At 46.3% G+C, this 22,219-nt stretch overlaps 1 protein-coding gene across 2 annotated transcripts in view; it reads right to left on the bottom strand.

The window, feature by feature from the left end:
- The window catches only part of DGKG (diacylglycerol kinase gamma), a 248,355-nt gene that overhangs the window by 14,175 nt on the left and 211,961 nt on the right, over positions 1–22,219 (bottom strand). For both annotated transcript variants that reach the window (XM_049880842.1, XM_049880850.1), the window contains 3 exons: positions 21,915–22,092; positions 2,778–2,898; positions 10–70 (listed from right to left, as the gene is read on the bottom strand). In XM_049880842.1, coding sequence (XP_049736799.1) covers positions 10–70; positions 2,778–2,898; positions 21,915–22,092 — 360 coding nt within the window. The remainder of the gene's footprint in view (positions 1–9; positions 71–2,777; positions 2,899–21,914; positions 22,093–22,219) is intronic.

The following is a 22,219-nucleotide window of genomic DNA, read 5'->3' as shown; positions in this document are numbered from 1 at the left end:
AACACTCACCATGCAAGGTGGCTGCATCCAGGGCTCTCCATCCACTTGCATCGGCAGCAGCTTGTTAGTCCTGAACCCCAAAACCAAGAGAATGCAGTGAGATTCCTGGAGCTGAAAGATCAGGGTTGTTCAACCACAGAAACAGAAGTGGGAAGACCTTACCTGCCCACCTAGGAGTGGTTCTCTAAGACTTTCTTGGGGATCTTGTTAAGAGGAGATTTCTGAGCCACCTTAAGGACTTGACTGGGCAGGTCTGGAGCCAGGCCCAGGAATCTGCATTTTAATAAGCACTATGGGTAATTCTCTTGTCTTGGTCCTCAGACCACACTTTGAGAAACACTGCCCTGGGTGAGCAGTGAAGCCCAGAGAAGTGGCCTGGGAAATGGTGGTCAACAAGTATGGTGGTACCACTGCTGAGCAGATCCTCAGTTAAACAATTAGCCAGAGGGCCTCTAGTTCATGCCAAAACTCCACTACTAGGGTTATGAAATGGGGAAGGGCCTGGTTTCTATGTTGAGTGAGAGATTACATCATGTCAATGAAGTAATGTCTCCAGACTATACCAGGTGTAGCTCAGATTTGAATCTGTCTTGCCTTGTACCCCATTCTAACCAACATCTCTTATCTCCTGAACAACTGTACACTCTTGGGTTGCATGGACTGTGGACCTGGCTTAGCTGAGTAAGTGGGTCACCTGAGAATATTATCCTGGTAGACAGGAGGAAAGGAAAAATGTTAGCTTTCTTGCTTGGGGCGAGGCTTCTCTGGCATATAGACTTCTTAAAAAGAGAGACAATGGGCCTTTTGACTTCCTTCTGTGGAAGAGTTGTGAAACTGCACTGTGCTGTCTTGGGAGAAAGGGCAGTTCCTTTTGGAGTCTGGAGGGACAGGGAACAGTTACCACCCGCTGATCAGAGCCCTCACCTGGCTTCAACATCTGCCCTGTGCTTGAAATTATAAAATGAAGGAGGGAAGCTGTATTTTGCAAATCGATTCTGACTCATAGCGACCCTATAGGACAGAGTAGAACTGCTCCAAAGGGTTTCCAAGGAGTGGCTGGTGGATTCGAACTGTCGACCTTTTGGTAGCAGCTATAGCTCACTGTAGCTCTTAACTACTGTGCCACCAGGGCTCCAAAAACGATGTAGAAGATTTTTAATAATAAAAAAAACAATAAATCTAATGATAAAAACAAATAATAAGAAGAGACAGTGGCATTTTGGTTCTTGGGGCTGTTTCTCTTGGAAAGGGACCTACTGAATGTGAAGACAAAATCTTCCCTTGTGTACATGGCTATTTTGATTCCTCAGATCAGGGTGTTATGTTCTATACAGTCTACATAAGTTATGGCGTAGGTGGGCCAACACACCAGCCCTACTCAATATTAGATTCATGGAGAATGGACAGGGAAGGAACTAGAGAGATTCATCTGGAAAACAGGGGCTTTAGTACAACAACAGCTCTGGAAGAAAGGGGAGCAAGGCTTTGGGGAACAATAGAAAAGATAGAGAAGACAGAAGAATTAAGACCAGGGGCTAACAGGATAGTCTGCATTTAAGACATGTCATCTGGGGACCATTCTGAGGCATGCAGGGTCGTGCCCACAGTTTCCTCAAATGTACTCTGAGGGCATGTGCCCAAGAGGTTCTGGGAGAAGAGGGTTCTGTGGTCAAATGACTTTGTGAAACCCCAGGCATACTGTGCTCTCCTCTATGAGATCTCCAAGGCACACTAATAGAAATAGAATAGAAAAAGGAAAGGAATAAAGACTTCTGAAATTTTCGGGTAGGAAAGAATCTAAGACAAAATGTGACAAAACTCACTGCCGTTGAGTCAATTCCGACTCATAGGACAGAGTAGAACTGCCCTATAGGGTTGCCAAGGCTGTAAATCTTTACAGGAGCAGACTGCCCCATCTTTCTCCCGCAGAGTGGCTGGTGGGTGTGAACCGCCAACCTTTCCATTGGCAGCCGAGGGCTTTAACCACTGTGCCACCAAAACAAAACAAAACCACACCCGCTGCCGTCAAGTTGATTCTGACTCATAGCGACCCTATAGGACAGTGTAGAACTGCCCCAAGTGGTTTCCAAGGCACACCTGGTGGATTCAAACTGCTGACCTTTTGGTTAGCAGCCGAACTCTTTACCAGTATGCCAACAGGGTTTTATAAAAATGTGACAAGTTGCATTGATTAAACAGAGGCAACTGAAATCAAAGGACCCCTCCACCAGACCCCATCTCTTCCGGCAGCCTGCTGTGGGCGATGTGTGCAGTCCACGTGCTGACGAGCCATCACCTTTGTAGTCAAATATGACATGTGCTGATGCTGATGGTTTAGCTCTAGAAAAGGATATGGGAAACAGCATTTCCAAAGCCATTATCCAAGAAAGAGCAGAGCAGAGAACCTGGTTTTCATTGGAATGTGCTCTCTGGCATACATCTAAATTTTTAATTTGCAAAGGTAATAAAGACAAAGGGTTGGATCTCTGGTTCTCTGGGCTTTATAATCTTCTATTCCTGTTCAGAGAACTTCACCAGTTCATTTTAAGAGAACAGCCAACTGGATGTGGTGGACCCAGTAGTTGTTGTCCTAGATAGCTGCAATACGCCTGGTTTGGAAAATGGTCTGTAAAGATGTTCATTATGAACACTATTAAGCTTCCATCCGCACAACTTTTCCTGCCCTGAAATCCAAAGACAGCTTCCTGGCTGTTGCCTGGGAGTCTGTTAAGGGAGATGGGGAGACTCAGAGACTTCTGGGTAGCGAGGAAACGTACCTGATGATGACGGAGGAGCACTGGGCCAGCCTCCTGCCTGCACTCTTCAGGCCAGTATAGATCTGCCCCATCTCCATGGCTCCCTCCAGCCCCACCACTTCAAGGAGCTGGTCGCTGAGGTCTGTAGAGTGAGACAAACAAAAGCAATGTGTACATATTTCTGTTTCTCACTCTCGTTCTGGCCAGAAGGCCTGGTGCCTGGATGGGTAACCCAGATCCATCAATAGCCCTTCCTCTCTCACTAAAAAGCCTTTTCATACTCACTCTGAAGAGAGCATTTCCCCAAAGGTCAACAAATGTACCTTTCAGGAACAGAAGCTCGGTTCTAGTGAAAAAGGCTCTGATCCAGGATATTAATTTGCATTAAATGCATAAGTTGACATATTAAGAAGCCTCTTCAAATGTAGAATAACCTAAATGATAAATCAGCTATTTCTGAAACAATGTTCAACCCCTGTGCAGTGAAAAGCACACAGGTTTGGGATCAGGATAGAAAGGAATGTTGATGATCATTACCCATAGCTGGATCAAGTCTCTCTTCTCTGAATGTCTGAATGATATCTTGGCCCCACTGATGATGACTGGCGGTTAATTTACCTCAGGTTTGGCCTGTGGTAAGCCACTGGTAAGCCAGCCTCCTTGGACATCCTCTGGGAAATCAGTGACCTCTTTCAGGACACCAGGTCCCTAGTCTGAGCCAAGGAAAAGAAAATTCTGGGTTCACAGCAGAAAAGGAGGGACAGAAAATATGAGTCTCAGGCTCAGAGAGGCACACAGGATCAATGGCCTCCAGCTGTGGCAGTGGCTTCTGATTCAGAACCTGGGAAGGGCCCCTTTTTTCCCGAGTTCCTGAGGCTTGGATAGTGCCTCCCCTATTCCTTGTGAAAGCAATGGCAGGATTAAGGTTTGCTGTCAGGTCCAAGACAAATTTTTACAACACAACTTTTATTTATCTAAAACAGAAGCAAAATAAAGAGGCAAATTCTTTAAAAGCGCCAATTCCTTTCCCTCCCAAGGCAATGTATCTTTCTCATGGTGGCCATTATGTAACATCCAACTAATATCAACAAATTGGAAGATTATGTTTATATAAATGTTTTCGTTTGTTTAACAGATGGCTTCTGTCTTCTACGGTGTCTCCCAGTATAGTGCAACAGTGTTTGTTAAGATTGGCAAAAGGATATTTAGGTCTGTCTTTATTCTTGTTTAGAAGACTAACCATTGTTTAAGAAACACTCTCTTGATGGATGCATTTCTAACGAGGACAGTGAAACAAACCCTTGGGCTGACCACAAATGTGTCAACATTGCCACAGTCTAACCAAATGATCACCAGTGATGCACATTGCCTGCCAACAGATACACAAATTACATCAGGCTTTCTGTGACAGGCACATAGCAGTTCCCCTCTCTATCCACAGACGCTCCCATTCTCTGTCTTGGGTACTCCTTTCTTCACAGCCATAAAAAGATACTGTCTCCTTAAATGCTCCATCTCACTTGCACTTGGAACAAGAAGTAACAGAGGGGGCAATGTTTGTTTAGGAGAATCCCTCTGGCTCTGTGAAGGAGTGTGGATCTAATAAACAATGAATATCTAAACCTCTAGTCACTTAATTAGTTCTCTTCTTACTAAAGAGGATTGAATAACCATCGGATAGTCTTAATTTACGGTGTCATTCTAGAAGTGTCTGTGTAAACAACATGGGCTATGACAGAGAAAGGTGGGGAGGGACAGAGAAGAAGGAGGAGGAGGAAGAAGAGGAAGAGAAGAAGGGGGAAGGAAGAGAAGGGAGGAAAGAAATATATAGAGGGTGAGGAAGGTGGGGGAGTTACGTTAGGGTAGGAAAAGAAACCCCAAAAATGCACTGCCATTGAGTCAATTCAACTCACAGGAATCCTATAGGAGAGAGGAGGAGAAAAGAGAAGCAAACTTTTGAGAAGGTTCTCTAGTTGCAGAGGGACAGATGCCTTGTGAAATGTTGCTCTTTGTACCAGGCTTTGGTATCTGACAGCCCTGTGATAGCTCAATGTTTTCCCTCCTTGAAACATTCCCTGGTAACAAAATGTTCTAAGAAACAGAGAACTTAATAGACAAGTGTTTCAGCTTTTACAATGTCTTGGTCTTTTAACAAATTTTCCTGTTGAATGGCTCTAACTCTCAAGTTGTTATCACTTCCCACACATTACCTTACAGCTACCACTTCCCACACATTACCTTGCTTCCTGGCCCTCAAAGAGAAGTAATGAAGGCTGATCTCATTGGTATGGGGTGTGGGGTGGCACAGGGGCTTATCCACCGTGGGGCTGTGGAGATAAATGCAGGGGAAAGGGCTATGATCTTGCTATATATTTTGTTCCTCTGTCTTTGAATTTGCACTCTGAATCTTCCCTGGCAGAGGCTAGGAAGACTCATGTCTACTAATGAGGCAAGACTAGGTGATCTAGCTAATCTTTGCTACAGCTTCCTAGAATGCCTACCCAGAAGTTGTGAAGAAACCTACCTACCTTTGTTTCCCAAGCTTGTTGTACCACAAAGTCCTTCTTTTGTGTGATATCTATAAACATTAGTGTTCTTGGGAACGAACTTTGAAAAATTCTTGCGTCATTTAATCCACTTCTTCCAGCACAGAGATATTTAGCCACAAATTAAATTGGGAGTGAAAACGAAGCGGGAAAAAGTGCAAGACAGCATCCAGGCATGCAGAAAAATTAATGTTTAGAATGTTGAATCCAGGATGGGGACATCTGGTATAGCAAGTGTTATGGATTGCATTGTGTCCCCCAAAAACGTGTGTCAACTTGGCTAGGTCATGATTCCCAGTATTGTGTGGTTGTCCTTCATTTTGTGACCTGATGCAATTATTCTAGGTGTTGTAAATCCTAACCTCTATGATGCTAATGATGGAAACCCTGGTGGCACTGTGGTTAAGAGCTGCAGCTGCTAACCAAAAGTTTTGCAGTTCAAATCCACCAGGCACTCCTCGGAAACCATATGTGGCAGTTCTACTCTGTCCAATAGGGTCGCTATTAAGTCGGAATCGACTCAATGGCAATGGGTTTTTTTTGGGTTATGATGTTAATGAGGCAGGATTAGAGACAATTATGTTAATGAAGCAGGACTCAATATACAGGATTAGGTTGTACCTTGAGCCAATCTCTTTTGAGATATAAAGGAGAGAAACGAGCAGAGAGGAGAGAGATCTCTCACCACCAAGAAAGAAGAGCCGGGAACAGAGCATGTCCTTTGGATCTAGGGTTCCTGCGCTGAGAACCTCCTAGACCAAGGGAAGACTGATAACAAGGACGTTTCTGCAGGGCCAACACAGAGAGAAAGCCTTCCCCTAGAGCTGGCACACTGAATTTGGACTTCTGGCCCCCCAAACTATGAGAGAATAAACTTTTCTTTGTTAAAGCCATCCATTTGTGGTATTTCTGTTACAGTAGGATTAGATAACTGAGATGCCAAGTGTCTGTTTTACCTTAAGCAACAATGATTCAGAGTGGTTTTGGCAATTCATATTACCTGCATGTTGTCTTTACATGCTTTAACTCATTAGTAGCTAAGATGGAATGTCCATGTACCTCAGTAAAACAGGAATTCATTCACTCATTCATTCATTCAACAATTGCTGAGTAATTGTCAAGTGCCAGACATCCACTTAGGAATTGGGGATACAAAATGTACTTATGTGGGACACTTGGCTAAGAGGGCAAACCAGCGTTAGGTATAAAAAACATGCTGTAATTAAACTACAGAAATGAGAAATCCTGAGTGACTGATTCTAACTGGGCAAGGAAGGGAAGGAAGGTGCCACAGACATTTAAGGAAGATCTTGAAGGATGAATGCCAAGGTAATTTGCTAAGTTGAGAAGGGGAAGGAGAGAGGGCATTCCAGGCACAGGGATGACCATGTGTAGGGTTGGATAATTACAAGATGGAGAGAGAAATTAATTTAGCAATAAACCCACTTGGCAATTTCATTGGAAAATATAAGAAATGTTTTTCCCTAAGGAGAATTACTGTCCAGAGAATCTTTTTTGCCAGAGCTACAGGAAGGGGGTCTTTGGGATGAGCATAACTTGTTGCAGCTACAGAGTCAGGCCTTGCAGTACTGTTCTTATTTATTCCTCGGTAACAAAGCCTTATATAGCACTGTGATGGTTAAGGTTGTGTGTCAACTTGGCTGGGCCATGATTCTCAGTGGTTTGGCAGTTATGATGTAGTTTGGCAGCTGTATGATATCGTGATCACCTTCATGATGGGATCTGCTGTGAGCAGTCAATCAGCTGAAAGGGAATTTCTTTGGGCATGTGGCCTCATCGAATAAGTGGACATTCTGGAAAGGCTTGGGTGCTTTTTGCTTGTGCTGGATCCTGCAGCTGGCTCCTTTTCATCTGACCTCCAGTTCTTGGGACTTGAGCTAGCAGCTTATCAGCAGTCTTGCCAGCTCATCTTGGGATTCACTGATTTTTGAAGCCTGTGAGCAAGAGCCCTGTTCTCTGACCTGCTGATCTTGGGATCACCAGCCCCTGTGGCCATGTGAATCAGGAGAAGACTCTATCCTAACTCAATGACTTGGGACATTCCAGGCTTTACAACCGTGTGAGCCATTTCCTTGATATAAATCTCTCTCTCTCTATATTTATACACCTTGCTGGTTTTGCTTCTCTAGGGAACCCAGCCTAAGACAAGCACTTTGTGTGCAGCAAACACTTAATATATACTCTACAGGAAAGAAAGAAGACAAAGAACAGGAGAATGGAAAGGAGGCTGTGGAAGCAAAGGAGGAACAGAAAAGACAACAGCGGCTCCAATATGGTCTGCTTGGTTCAGCCTTCAGAATGCTATTTTATAAACACAAATCTGATCGTGTCACCCCATGCCAAAAAACTTTCAGTGGCCCCAGTGGTGGTACCGGTGCTTGGGAAGAAAGAGATGATGAAATGTACATACTTTCAACATGATGACGAGACGGTAAACTGGAAGGAAATTTGGCAAATTGTAACAAGAATCTTACAACTGTCATACCACCTAAACCACTAATTTCTTTCTGGGTATCGATCATCAGAAATCGTTGACAGAAGTTGATACGAACATGGTCATTATGGCGCCATTTGTAATAGTGAAATTCCCTTCCCCCTGCTATGTCTACCCAAGTGGTGATAGTTAAATAAATTACAGGGTATACATATGATGGAATTTTATGCTGCCTCTAACATATTTACTAAGTTTCCATAATATGAAACACGTTTATATTATAATATTAAGCACGAAGGCAGGATATAAACTTGCTTATATAACATGCTGTCAACTAGGTAAGCATATTTATAGAAAAAGGACAAATTGCAGCAAAATCTTTGAGTTCTGGGCAACTGGATTAAGGGTGACTGATATTTTCTTCTTTATGTTTTTTTCTGGGTGTTTCCTATTTTCTATAAATATGTATCGATGTTATAACTTAAAAGGCATCTTAAAAATCTATCAGCTGCTCTTCATGGTGGTAAAGATACCCCAGCTTCCAGGCTTGATGCCCAAGGCCACTCCCGATCTGGCAAAGGGCTACCTCTGCAGCTCTATTTCCTGATGCTGTAGGGCTAGGTGCCCGCTCCAGACATACAAAACAATCTGTAGTCTCCCAGGTAAACCCTACTGCCCACCCCACCCCACCCCACCCCACCCCACCCCACCCCACCCCACCCCACCCCACCCCACCCCACCGTGCTTCTACACAGGCTTTAACCCAGCCTGAAATGCCCTCCCCCACTTTTGCTTGTCCATTGAAATTCAGCTCAAGTGTCAGCATCAATTTCAAGAAGTCTTCCTGGAATTCTCTGCCTGTAGTTTGATTTAGATACTTCTCCAACGACCCATGGAGATGTGGCTAAAGAAAAGAACAGAGTGGGTGATGCTACTGGCTGTGGACCAGAGACGGCTGCAGGGTAGAAAAGGGTCTAGGTTGAATACGGAAGGAGACGAAGGACTGGACACAAAGGGAGAGGCAAGAAAGGACTTGCCAAGTTCTAGGAACACGTGTTCTGAGACACAGGGAGAGAGAAGGGGTTGCAAAGAGCTGCTGTGAGCTGCTCTGGTGGATGACAAGTTCTACCTATGGCCCCAGGGGTGGATGGCTAAAGTGGAGGGTAAGATGGGGGTTAGAGTCAAGGAGAAGTGAGTCTAGGTCGGTGATTCCTAAGCTTTGCTGCATGTTAGAGTTGTCTGGGGAGCTTTGAAAAATAATGATGGTTAGATTGCAACCTGTTTTTGTTGTTACCTGTGTTGATTTCGACTCATAGTGGCCCCATGTGACAGAGTAGAACTGCCCTGTAGGGTTTTCTTGTCTCTAATCTTTATGGAAGCAGACTGCCAGGTCTTTCTCCCATGGAGTTGCTGGGAGGGTTCAAACTGCCAACCTTTTGGTTAGGAGCTAAGCACTCAACTATTGCACCACCAGGGGTCCAGGTTGCACCTTATACTGGTTCAGAATGTGTGGATATGGGAGGTAGGCACCAGTATGTATATATGTACATATATATGCGTGTACGTAAATGTATATATATGTAAATATATATAATGTGTGTGTGTACACATATATATATATATATATATATATTTAATTCCCAGATGGTTCCAAAGTGCAGCACAGTTTCAGAAGCATTGGTCTAGGTTAAAGGAGCCTTGGTGGCCCAATTATTAAACCACTCAGCTGTTAACGGGAAGATCGGTGATTGAAATCCACCAGCTGCTCTGCGGGAGAAGGACGTGACAATCTGCTTCTCTAAAGATTTATAGCCTTGGAAACCCTATGGGGCAGCTCTACTCTGTCTTGTAGGGTTGCTAGGAGTCAGAATTGACTGGACGGCAGTGGTTTTTCGGTGTTTGGTCTAGGTTATTGGGTAGATCATCCCTTATAGGTCAGTGGTTCTCAAAATATGGTCTCAGACCAGCTGCATCAGCACCACCTGGGAACTTATTAGAAATGCAATTTCTTAGGCCCCACCCAGACCTATTAAATCAGAAACTCTGGGTTTGAGCCCAGCAATCTGTGTTTTAACAAGTACCCTGTGAAATTCTGAGGTGTGTTCAAGTTTGAGAACTTCAGCCGTAGGCAATAAAACTGCCCAAAAAGTACACAGGAGTTGAAGAACATCAGCTAGTTACTTCCCTAAGTGCTCTGATCTAGAGCTTCTTCAGTTGAAAACTAGAAATAATACCAACCTCAAAGTGTGGTTGTGAGGTTTAAATGGCAGAGCTGTATGTGAAAGTGCCTGGTACCTGGTAAACCAAATGCAAACCGACTCATAGTGACCCTACAGGACTGAGTAGAACTGCCCCATAAGGTTTCCGGCGAGCGGCTGGTGAATTTGAACTGCCGGTCTTTTTTGGTTAGCAGCCGTAGCTCTTAACCAATGTGCCACCTGGGCTCTGGGTACCCAGTAGACACCCCAAATACTAGTGTCGGTTTCCTTTTCTGTCACATTCACCCTGAAGCCCCAATCCATAAATCTATTGTCTTAGAATTGTGTACCTGTTGCTGTTGAGTTGATTCTGACTCATAATGACGCTACAGAACAGAACTGCCCCATAGGGTTTCCAAGGAGTGGTTGGTGGATTCGAACTGCCAACCTTTTGGTTAGCAGTTAAGCTCAATCATTGCTCCACCAGGGCTCCAGAATTGCGTACGAGATTCCCCAAGCTGTACTATCTGGTCTGAAACATTTTTTCAGTCTTCAGTGTTCTCATAGGTTTATACCTCCACACGGAGGCTGGACATGCAGGTGAGCTTTAGATTAGGTGGGAATCCCCATCAGTCGGTTTTCTTCCTCCGTTAATCTCTTCTCCACTCTGCTCTTTTTCCTGCTCCCTTTTTTTCTCAACAGCCCCATTTTGCCTTTATTTCCTTAGTCCTGACCACTGCTGGGAAACCCTGGTGGTACAGTGGTTAAGAGCTTGGCTGCTAACTAAAAGGTCAGCAGTTCAAATCCACCAGCTGCTCCTTGGAAACCCTATGGGGGCAATTCTACTCTGTCCTATATGGTCGCTATGAGTCAGAATTGATTGGACAGCAACGGGTTTGGTTTCTTTGGTTGGCCACTGTTGGGAGAAAGGGTCAGAATTCATGACTGACAGAACAGGCTGGCAGAGCACTCATATCTAAGGGGCACCTTGGACCAGTCCACTGCCCCCCTCTGAGCCTTTGGTGGCTCTGGAAGCCCAAGCAGGAATATCCAAGTTCCTTAGCAGGCATGCAAAGTAGTCCATTAGCTGGTCCTGTTCACTGCTCAGGTTTCCCTCTGCCTGGAGAATTCTGGCCTCCCCTCCCGGGACACCCCAGGCACCAGCTTGGTCCTTTTCCAGTGCTCTGATAGTGTATCTCACCCAGCGCCAGTGGTTTCTGTACACATCACTCTCCCAACTCCACTGTGAGTAGAAGGCAGGGGCCTGTTCTTGTTTTGTTTATCTCTGCATCCCTAGCAACTAGTCCAGCCCTTGGCCTATAGAAGGCTCCCGATAAATGCTTATTGAGTAAACTGAATAAAGTAGATGCGTTAGTGTCAAAGACCTTGACAGGTTCGAAAGATGAAAAAGATAATAATTAATGATAATGATGATGATAAGTACTTGTCCACACTGAACTGGTACCTGACTTTCCACTAATTAACTCATCAAATCTGCATGTAACAGATGATGATGGCCCAGCCTGGTTTTCGCCTCTCCCCCCTTAATGCATAAGTTTTATGTCCATTCTCATCCTGGCTGCTGGTTCACATGAATGAAAATTCAGTCATTTAAGGTGCAAGAGAATAGCTAAACGGGTGTCATGATTTGGGCTCTGCCCCTGTGGTGCCCTGGAGAGGCGTGGAGAGGTCCTTAGCCTAACAGGATACCGTTGCCACTAGGCTCACTCCCACTTCCAGAATGAGGGCTGGAAACCAAGCAAGCATAAATGCAGATGCTGAAGCCCTATGTGATGGAGCCCATGAGAGTTTCTGAACCACTCCACCATAGGTGCAAGGAAGCCTGGCCCATGCACCAGAGCATCTGTGTAAGATGATAAAGACTGTGGACTCTGCCCCTTTACCTGGGCCACAGCAGCACAGCCTAACTGCAAAGCCAGGTGTCGTCACGGATTAGCAAGTAAATAACGCTGAGTGTACCTTGCAAGTTGGTGCGCACTATGCTTGCTGGTTAACCCGCCCCCGCTGCCTCCCAGTTCAAGGCTTTAGAGCTGTAAGCCTGCACTCCGCATCAGCCTCCTGACTGGTCTTCTTGCTGCTGGTTCCCTTCCCTTTCCTCTAATCCCAACTGCCCACTACTCTCAGGTCCTATCACTCCCAGTGTAAAAACCTCCATCCCTTCCTATTCAACGGACTGTGCACCAACTGCTTGGTGTATTATTCAAGGGCCTGGAGGCTTCTGGTCTTCTCTTTTGCTACTTCTGTGTGCTAGTACCCCCCGTCCATGTTCCCCCCTCTCATTCACCATCTTTTCAAATCCTATCTTATTTCAAGTCCTAGAATGCGTTCTATCCTGTTCATCCATTCACTCATTCACACAGCAACCCATTGCCATTGAGTCGATTCCAATTCATAGCAACCCTATAGGACAGAGTAGAACTGCTCCATAGGGTTTCCAAGGAGCAACTGGTGGATTCGAACTGCCGACCTCTTGGTTAGCAGCCGAACTCTTAACCACTGCACCACCAGGGCTCCTCATCCATGCATACATCACATATTTATTGATCACTTCTGAGGTGCATGGCTCAGGGCTGGCAGCTGGGGATTGAGTTCTGAAGGACAGCCGCTCCTTCCCTCGCCTTCCACACTCCTGTGACACTTACTGTCTTCCACTCGACAGTGCTTGACTATGATGTCAGCACTGACATGATTGTTCTGCATGTATTTCTTATCTTCCTAACCAGACTGTGAAATCCTCAAGGGCTGGAACCACATCCTATTCTTGCATGCATCCTTCACAGCCCCTGACGTACATCAGGTACTTGAAGGCAGGTTTGCATCCAGGCCCTACTGTGTATTATCTGTGTGATCTCGGGCCAATCACTTAACCCCAGTGAGCTCCATGTCCTCAGACAGAAAATGGATTAAATAATTAAACATGCAACAGGCTTGGCCCGGCAGTAGGTGCTCAACAAGTAACAGCCAATACATGTTTGCTGGTTGATTAAGAAGATTAAATGCTCCTTGCCAAATTAGAAACAGACCACAAGAACACCAACGTTCAGGCTGTGCAGAGCATGTGGCCAGCATGGATTTTTGCTGTGGGCTGGCTCTCAGGAGGGGCCGGATATTAAATGGCTTAAGAGCCACTACAGGATACAGAGGCTGGTTTGGGATCAAGAGGAGGCAAACGGAAGAGGGGAAAAGCTAAGGGGTCTAGTCCTACCAAGGAGCCTAGTCTAGAAATTTCTTCTGTATGTGAAAAATGACAGGTTCCTTGGCTCTGTGGTTCTATTCTGAGCAGCAAACCTCCTGAGGCAGGAATTAAGCTGGAGTTGGACTCCGGCATGAACCTGTGTGAGCAAGTTTCCCCACTGCAGAGGCTGAGCGGCCTTTCGAGGCAGGCTTGCCGCCCCCCACCCCTCCAGCTCATGGAGGGGGAGTGGAAGAGAGGAGGAGATACCGCTGAAGTCTGAGAGTACTGGTTCAAGAGTCAGCTGAGGAAGGATGAATGATGGCTTCATTTGACTTTCCAGTCAGTTCGAATTGGGTCAGAACCAGACAGCAGAAATCGAGAGGGAGAGCATTGTGGTGTATGTGCAAGGAATTCCCTGTTTGGAAGACAGTAAAACCTGCAAAAGCCAGAACTTGTGGAAGGCGGAAACTGTCAGAGATGGAAAATGCAAATATTTTACACTAAGAGACAGCGACAGAAAAGCGGTAAGGCTGTACCCTGTCAAACGTGGAAAACTCGTTAGACTCAGAAAAACAAGGCGCGTTCCGGCTCTCACAGGTTTCACGGTACTAGGAGCTGGGCTTTAGTCCATGGTCCACCAATTGGTCTGACCTTAAATAGGTCACTTTTCTAGTCTACAAAATGCCTTTTTGGCATTCTTGGGAGCAGCAACCTGGCCCACTCCCGCAGTGCTTCTCAAACCTGTGGACTACAAGGGGATCTTGTTAAAGTGCAGGTTCTGATTCTGCAGTCTGGCTTGGGGCTTGATATTCTACGTTTCTCACACGCATCTGGGTGATGCCAGTGCTGCCGGTCCATGGATCAGGTGAGGCTCTAGAACAGGGGCCGGCAAACCATGGCTCCAGGGCCAAAGCCAGCCTCTGGCTTGTTTTGTAAATAAAGTTTTATTGGAACACAGCCCTGTCCATTTATTCATGCATCATCTGTGTCTGCTTTCATGCTAAGTGGGCAGAGTTGAATATCTGCATCAGAAAGCTTACAGCACACAAAGCCCAAGGGGGTTACTATATGACCCTTCACAGAAAAAGTCCGCCACGCATGTTCCAGTGGGCTGAGGGCCGGCTCATGTGAACTCAAAGACCTGGACTTCAGTACCAGCTTGGCCATGGGCAAGCTACTTCACCTTCCTAGTTCTCACTTTCCTGAACTAGAGGACAAGATGATTTCTAAGAGGCTCGTGATTCTGGGATTCCAACGCTAGAGAGAAAACATCAGAGTTTCTATAGAAACAGGCATCTGAGAACCACATTGTGTGGCCTTCATTTGGAAGTTGCAAAAAAAATACCTGGCTTAACCCTGCAGATTCTTGCAAGGCAGTCACTGCCAGATGCCAGGGTGGGTCTATAGAGACAGAACGTAGCCACTGCCCAGTGGAGGGTCAGCTGGGAATAGAAAAGGGACGGAGAGAAGGGAACCTTGGGGTGGGAGGCACAACTCCTGGGCTCCTCACAGGCCAGTGCTGGCTGGTGGCCTTGGAACATTGCCTGCCAGCATCAAACGTACACATTCCATTTTGCTGAGAGATCAACTCAAGCTTGGTTCCCTCACCACAGCTCCACAAGCCCTGACTCTGGGTGCTTTGGGTCAACCAATACTACGAAGCCCTTTCAAAGTCTCAGAGTCTGTGAATACAGAAGGCGCTATGACATTTGGAGGTCCCTGGGTGGCACAAATGATTTGCATTTAACTACTAAGCTTGGCTGCTAACCAACAGGTTGGCAGTTCGAATCTACCAGCTGCTCCTTGGAAACCTACGGGGCAGTTCCACTCTGTCCTATAGGGTTGCTATGAGTTGGAATCAACTCGACAGCAATGGGTTTGGTTTTGGGCTTTACTAACCTGAAGGTTAGCGGTTTGAACCCACTCAACAGTTCCATGGAAAAAGGCTTGGGGATCTACTTCTGTAAAGATTATCGTGAAAATAATCCTATGGGGCAGTTCTACCCTGTAACACCTGGGATCGCCATGAGTCTGAACTGACTCCAAGCCATCGAACAGATGACATTTGGTATTCTCCCGAGGAGCTTGTAGTCTCACGGGAGAGACGCCCTGTTAATAAATAATTACAGGGGAGTTCCAGGAGCCAGGTGTCAGGGCAAATGCATGACTCTGGGTCTCTAGCTTGGGCAAAAGGTAAAGCCAACAGCAATGCAGGAACCATAAGGGGGGCGGTGGTGGGTTTTAGAAGAGAGAGTAGGGGCGGGGAGAGGGGGAAGGTAATGGGTAGACTGGGGCATGTTGATTCCCACATGGGCTGCTTGAAGGTCAGCATGGCAAAGCTGTGACTTCCTGTGAAAAGCAAGTCTCTCTGTAGGCCTGCAAATGTTGAACAGGAAAGCCATGTATATTGTCAGGCTTACTTCCCAAAGCTGAGAGAAGCCTCAGTGCACCCACCCCCCAAATATTTCCGGGCATTTTAGAGATGGCACAGTAGTTAAGAGCTACAGCGAGCTATGGCTGCTAACCAAAAGGTCGGCAGTTGGAATCCACCAGCCAATCCTTGGAAACCCTATGGAGCAGTTCTACACTGTCCCAAAGGGTTGCTATGAGTCAGAATCCACTCAACGGCAGTGGGTTTGGTTTTTTGGTTTTGCTTGCTCTAGCTCAGTCCACGGGAAAGATCCTGGCCAGAGAGACCTCTGGTAAATGCATAATCTTTAGGAACATTTCTATTTTCTCTCAGTTGGAATAAGCAGTAAATCACTGACTATCCCTCACTATGACCGTCTTTCTGGTCAAGTTTCAACCGAATGGGAAAATCTGGAACCTACAACCCTGGGGCTCCTGGACCCAGCAGGCCACTTTCTGTTACAGCTTCCTATCAGTGAAAAGAAAGTCACAGGACACAGTGAACTCACGAGCAGGTAATTGTTCTGGTTCCTCACCTGGGCGTGTGAAGGTAAGACATAGCTGGATGCTGTCCCATTCCCTTGCTGTGGGATCCGTGGCATGGCCCATACAGTTAGTGAGGAGCCACATGGACATGGTGCACAGGCAGGTTTAACCACACATAGTAGCAACTGAGTTTGAGACTGATGGGCTTTCCCCTTCCCAGGCAAAACCCCAGCATCTGGGAGTGCAGATTGGAGGACTTCATGCAATTGCTGGAAGACTGTCTGTGTCTGTTCTGCTCAGCTGGTCTGAGTAGCAAACAAATCAGGCCACAGGCATGTGTGTGAGCTACACGCCGGTGGCCTGGCTTTGCTGGGGTCCTGGGGAGCCCTTCTTAGTACTTACCACATTTCCTAATTACAGGCCCATCTGCCTGATTATTTTACTGAATTTTTTTTTAGTCCCCACAGCTACAGGGACTGTGTCAATTTTTGCTCACCATTGTACCATGGTACCTGGGATAAAGTAGGTGCTTTGTAAGTATGTGTTGAATAAATGACAGAGAGCCTCTCCCCACTGCTGGGAAAATGACTCGAAATGTACACTCTTCTAAGGGCATCTGTCTCACTTTCTTTGTTTAACAAGAATAACAAAAATTATTACCTAGTAAAAGTCGGGAGAGATTCTGCCCTCTCTACTCAGAATTTTGTCTAACCAGTTGCCATTAAGTTGATTCCAACTCACAGCAACCCCACGTGTGTCAGAATAGAGTTTTCAGCAGCTGATTTTTCAGAAGTAGATCGCCCAGGCCTTTCTTAGGTCAGTAGATCCCTCCTGATAACATGAAGCACCTCTGGGTGGACTTGAACCGCCAACCTTTCAGTTAGCAGTTGACTGAGTGCGTTACTTGTTTGCACTACCCAGGGACTCCTGTTGTTGTTTGGTTCTGTCTGCTCAGTTCTAACTCTTAGCAAACCTGTGAAACACTGCCCGGCCCTGTGCCATCCTCACAACCATTGCTATGCTTGAGCCAATTGTTGCAGCCACTGTGTCAATTCATCTCATTAAGTGTCTTCCTTTTTTTGATGACCCTCTGCTTTACCAAGCATGGTGTCCTCCAGGGACTGATCCCTCCTGATAACATGTCTAAGGTATGTGAGACATAGTCTTGCCATCCTTGCTTCTAAGGAGCATTCTGGTTGTCCTTTTTCCAAGTGAGATTTGTTTGTTCTTTTGGCAGTCCATGGTATATTCAACATTCTAAGGACTCTCAGAACTGTTTTTCATATCAAAGAGCCAGAGGGGCCAGGTGTGGGTAACACAGCCTCAATGCTGCTGGTCTAGGTCTTGAGAGGGAAAAAAGTAAGGACACAGCAGCTTAGGAAAGCTGGGTCAGGGCAGGTGTGAGGCTCAGTGAAGAGTTGAGAAAATGTGTAGGAAGTCTGCACATTCGTATCTAGGGCTGGAGCCAGATGGAAACAATGGCAGAGCTTCCCAGAGTTTTGCTCCCCAACCTCATGAGGACTGGTCCAGCTTTATGGCACATCCTTGGTGCTTCATCTGCATTCAAGACCTTCACCTTACTTCACCGGACAGCCAGCTAGGTGTGACTCCTACACTGGCAGCAACAGCCACACGCACTTAGGTGCAGTGCCATCAATAACTCCAGAATTACAGGTTGTGATGCTGCTAACTGCAAGGTTGGAGGTTTGAGTCCACCCAGAAGTACCTTGGAAGAGAGGGCTGGAGATTTATTTCCAAAAAGGCAGCCATTGAAAACCCTGTGGAGCACAGTTCTACTCTGACATACGTGGGGTTGCCAAGAGTGGGAACCAGCTTGCCTCCTTGGCCATCAGCCTATAAATCCTGGAACCAAACACACTGTTCAAGACGGAGTCCACATCACCCAAATCTGGCTATGCCTTTATTTTGTAGCGCCGGAAAACAAAAAAACAGAACAACAACAAACTCTCAAAATACGATTGTCATACCTGCCTATTTTGCATATAAGGAAAACTGAGACCCAAGAAGGCGACAGGATTTACCCAAGGTCACGCAACTAGTGAGAGGCAGCATCTGGACTGGAATCCAGGTCTTCTGACCTCCAGGCCAAAGCTTTTCCACTAAAATAAGTTGCCTCTTTAGCTTATCTCATTCACAGCTCAGCTGTGATCTCAGCTGTGAGATCACAGCCCTTTCAAGGAGAAAGCTCCATATTGGCATCTCTGCAAAACCCAGAAGCCGGGACCCCCTCCTCTGCCTCCCCTCTGATTGGCCCATGTCCTCATCTAAAGAACAGGAAGTGGCTTAATTTTTAGCTCTAAAAGCACATTCTTGGGGTGGGAAAGGAGGAATTTGGGGAAGAGGTTTGCTGTACATGGTGGTCAAGAATGATCAGCAGACACTTTACTGTGGGCCACTCCCTCTTGCTTGGAGAAGGGGAGAATATATGGTCAGACATTAAAGAGGAAGATGAAGGTTGTCTTTGAATCCTAACCAGAACATGACCTCAGCAAGAGCTTCCCCAAACCCCTGGGTAGGGGGAGGAGAAGGAGGGCCCTACTCTGCTGATGGTTTTCTGTTCTGACTGGGAAAGGAGGCTAGAGTTGGGGCTGGGGAAGCAGAACCAGGGTGGAAAACGTTGTGGGAAGTTTATACAACCTCCAATGCTTCCCCCACCCTCTTCTGGCACTCACGATCCCATCCATGACTTCCCTGCCAAGGGAGGGGGGCACACATTAGTCACTTCAATAACTGAAAAATTTGCTATGTGGAATGAAGGGGGCTTAGATGGCAACAGAGAAATAAAAACCCCTGTTGCTGTTGCTAGTTGCTGTGGGGCCAATTCCACATGGTGGCCCCAATGCGTGCAGAGCAGAACCGCTCCACAGGGTTTTCAAGGCTGTGACTTTTTGGCCTGTCTTCTGAGGTACCAGATCTGAACAGTCAATCTTTTGAGTAATAGTCAAGCACTTAACCACTTGAGCCACCCAGGGACTCCTTTAAAAAAAAATTCCCTGAGTCCTCCCTTAAAGGATGGAGGTTTGGAGATGACGCTTCTTGATGGCCTTGCCCTAGAATGTAACAATCACATTGTCTAAGAGCTGGATCTGAAACAAGCAAGTAACCTCTCCCTTTGATAGTCAGCCAAGTTCTGTCTCCTTCACTAGTGGGATTATGTCCAATCTTAGTGCTAACATGCTGGGACATCAAAGAACACAGACACAGATTTATAGAATGCTAGGCCTGGAAGAGACTTTGGATATCTTGGCAGCCCATCAGAGTCATCTGGGGAGCTCATTAAATATTTAGATTCCCAGGAACCAATTCAGAAGTTGATTAGGTAGATCTGGACTGGGGCCTAAGAATCTGCACTTTGAATAAGCAGACCCAGTTTAGAACCAATGATCTGGTCCAGCCCAGCCATCCAGTTATCAAAACTTGTATATAAGACACTGGTTTTACCCCAAAGAAAACTGAGTGCCAAGAAGCAGGCTGGAGGCAGTACTCGGACTAGAACCCAGATTTCCTACCTCCTGGTGTGGTTCCTTCGCCAATGCCTTTACATGAGGCTTCTCTCCCACAGCTCACCAGTCCTGTTTGAGACCCCTGGGGAGCAGCAGGGCCCATCCATCCAACCCATGGAGGAATCAGAGCTTCCAGGAGCTTTAATTGAGTCCCCATTTGATTCACTGGTGGAAATGGCTGGTAAGGGGTTGGAGTGAAGATAAAGGCACTTTTAAGACAGAGGTCCCCAGGCTGCGGAAAATTCCATTGCTTCAAGCATCTTGCTTAGCATTCCCTGTGGCTTTACATTAAAATCCTAGTTCCTTTGCTTCACAGGACCCATAGCTTTACATTAAAATCCTGGTTCACCTCTCCTTAATTGCTGTTCCAAACCAGAGGAAATGGGCAGAAACCAGCTTAGGTGCCATGCTGACATTCAGGATAACCTTTTAGCTCATTAAACACCTCATACGTAGTAACTTCCCTGCCTCTGAGTGGAGTTTAACCACCATTTTCTGAACACACCACGCATGAAGCTATACGTAAACCCCATTGTGCCTGCAGAGTGTGATTGAGAATGTTGCTGATGTAACTTGTGTGAATTTCCTACTTGTAAACCCCTTGAAAGTAACCTTTCCCCTTCCCCTCGCTAAGCAGTCTTGGTGGCAGCAGCCCTGGCTGTTCCATTCTTAGCGCAACGAAATAAAGGTGCCTTTCCACACTCCCACCTCAGTCTCTCGTTTATTGACTGAGATGAGTCATGCCAAGCAGAACCTGGGGTTTCCACTCGGCAGCACTTTCGGAAAGCTATATTCTGTATCCTGGTGGGTTAAAAGGAAACCCTGGTGGTGTAGTGGTTAAGTGCTATGTCTGCTAACGAAAGGGTTGGCAGTTCGAATCCGCCAGGCGTTCCTTGGAAACTCTATGGGGCAGTTCTACTCTGTTCTATAGGGTCGCTGTGAGTCGGAATTGACTTGACGGCACTGGGTTTGGTTTTTTTTTTTTGTTTTGGTGGGTTAAAAGAGGAAGGTCTAGCTGATGGTCTAAGACACAACTACCCAGTTGTTCCAGGCAGAAGGAATAGTCTGTCCATGGAAGCAGCCTGCTGTGTTAAAAGATCCAGGGTGGTGGAGGCAGACTGAGGGAGAGGGAGAGACGTAGATGAGGTCTCAGAGGTAACTCAAGGCCAGGTCATACAGGGCTCTGTAGGCCACATTCAGATCTTTGGCTTTTACTCTGAGCCTCTGCAGGGTTTCGTGCACAGGAGTGACATAATCGGACATGTTTCCCCAGGAGCACTCTGGATGTGGTGGTGAGGATAGATTCTGTAGGGTAGGGGTAGAAGCTGGGAACCCAGTTAGGAGGACTTGCTGTAACACAGGGGACAGATGATGGCAGCTCAGACAAAGGTGGTAAGAATGTAGGTGGTGAGAAGTGGTTGGATCTTGGATGATTTTTTTTTTTTTTTAAGTAGAGCCAACAGATTTTCCGATGAGTTGGATATACTATGTGAGATTAAAAAGGGGAGCCAAGAATGGTGCCAAATTTTGGCTTGAGTAACTGAAAGGTTGGAGTTGTCATCAACTGAGATGGAAAAGGCTATTGGTGGAGGAGAAGGTTTATGGGTCTTTGTGAGGAAGGGGCATCAGGAGGTCAGTTTGGACAGATTGAGTATGAAATGTTAAACATACAAGGAAATGCTACACAGGCTGTTGAACACATGAGCCTGGAGCACAGGGGAGGCTGGAGACATGATTTTAGGCATCCTTGGCACCAGGAGGTATTTGAATAAAGCCTTGTGACTGGAAGAGGTCATCAAGAAGTACAGATTGAAAAAAGAAGACAGTCAAGGACCCTGGAAACCCTGCAGCATCAAGAGATCAGACAGAAAGAGAGGAATTGGCAAAAGGGACTGAGAAGGTATGACTAGGAAGGTAGGAGAAAAACCTGGCAAGTGTGGAGTCCTGACACTGACTGAACGTGTTTCCAGGAAGAGAGACCAAACTGGGTCGAATGGCAATGAGATGAGGGTGGGGAATTGACTATTGGATTTGGTTACTTGAAGGACACCTGTAACTATGACAGGACCAGCATTTGACTTTTTACCTCATGGAGTCCTACAGTTTGACTACTGACCGTCATTTAGGGCCCCCTTATTGTTTTATTGTTAATTTTGTCTTCTCAATTAGGTTGTAAACTTTGCAACAACAAGGATGATGAGTCAGCGTATTCCCAGAGCATGAGTCCTAGTAGGCCAATATGGTCTTACAGAACCTGTTGTAGGTCCTTATACAGTTTGCTGACAGACCCACCTGAATGTTCCTCCCACTGACCTACAGCAATTACCCTCAGTGCCTGGCTTACCTTGGACACAGAATTTCAGTTCCTTGGGGTCGGTGATGACCTTCCTGCTTTCCCGGATCACAGCCCGGTTCTTCTTAGTTTCTCCCCAGAGGTTGGTGCCTCCGTACATGCTGGGAATGTTGAGAATGGCAATGCCTTCAAGGAAGATGTTGCTTAAGTCCACTCCAACCCCGTCACACTGGGGGACAGAGAGAAAAGGCCATCCATTATTGTCCTCAGTCTATCCCAATTCAAGGTACCATATGTGTGTGGTGGAGGGATCTCATAAAGGGTATGATGAGCCACTGGTCACAGCCCTGCCACCA

Source organism: Elephas maximus, chromosome 1, assembly GCF_024166365.1.
Source record: "Elephas maximus indicus isolate mEleMax1 chromosome 1, mEleMax1 primary haplotype, whole genome shotgun sequence".
Classification (NCBI taxonomy): Eukaryota; Metazoa; Chordata; class Mammalia; order Proboscidea; family Elephantidae; genus Elephas; species Elephas maximus.
Note: the sequence above shows the minus strand (reverse complement) of the source record. Positions and strands in the feature narration are given on the sequence as shown.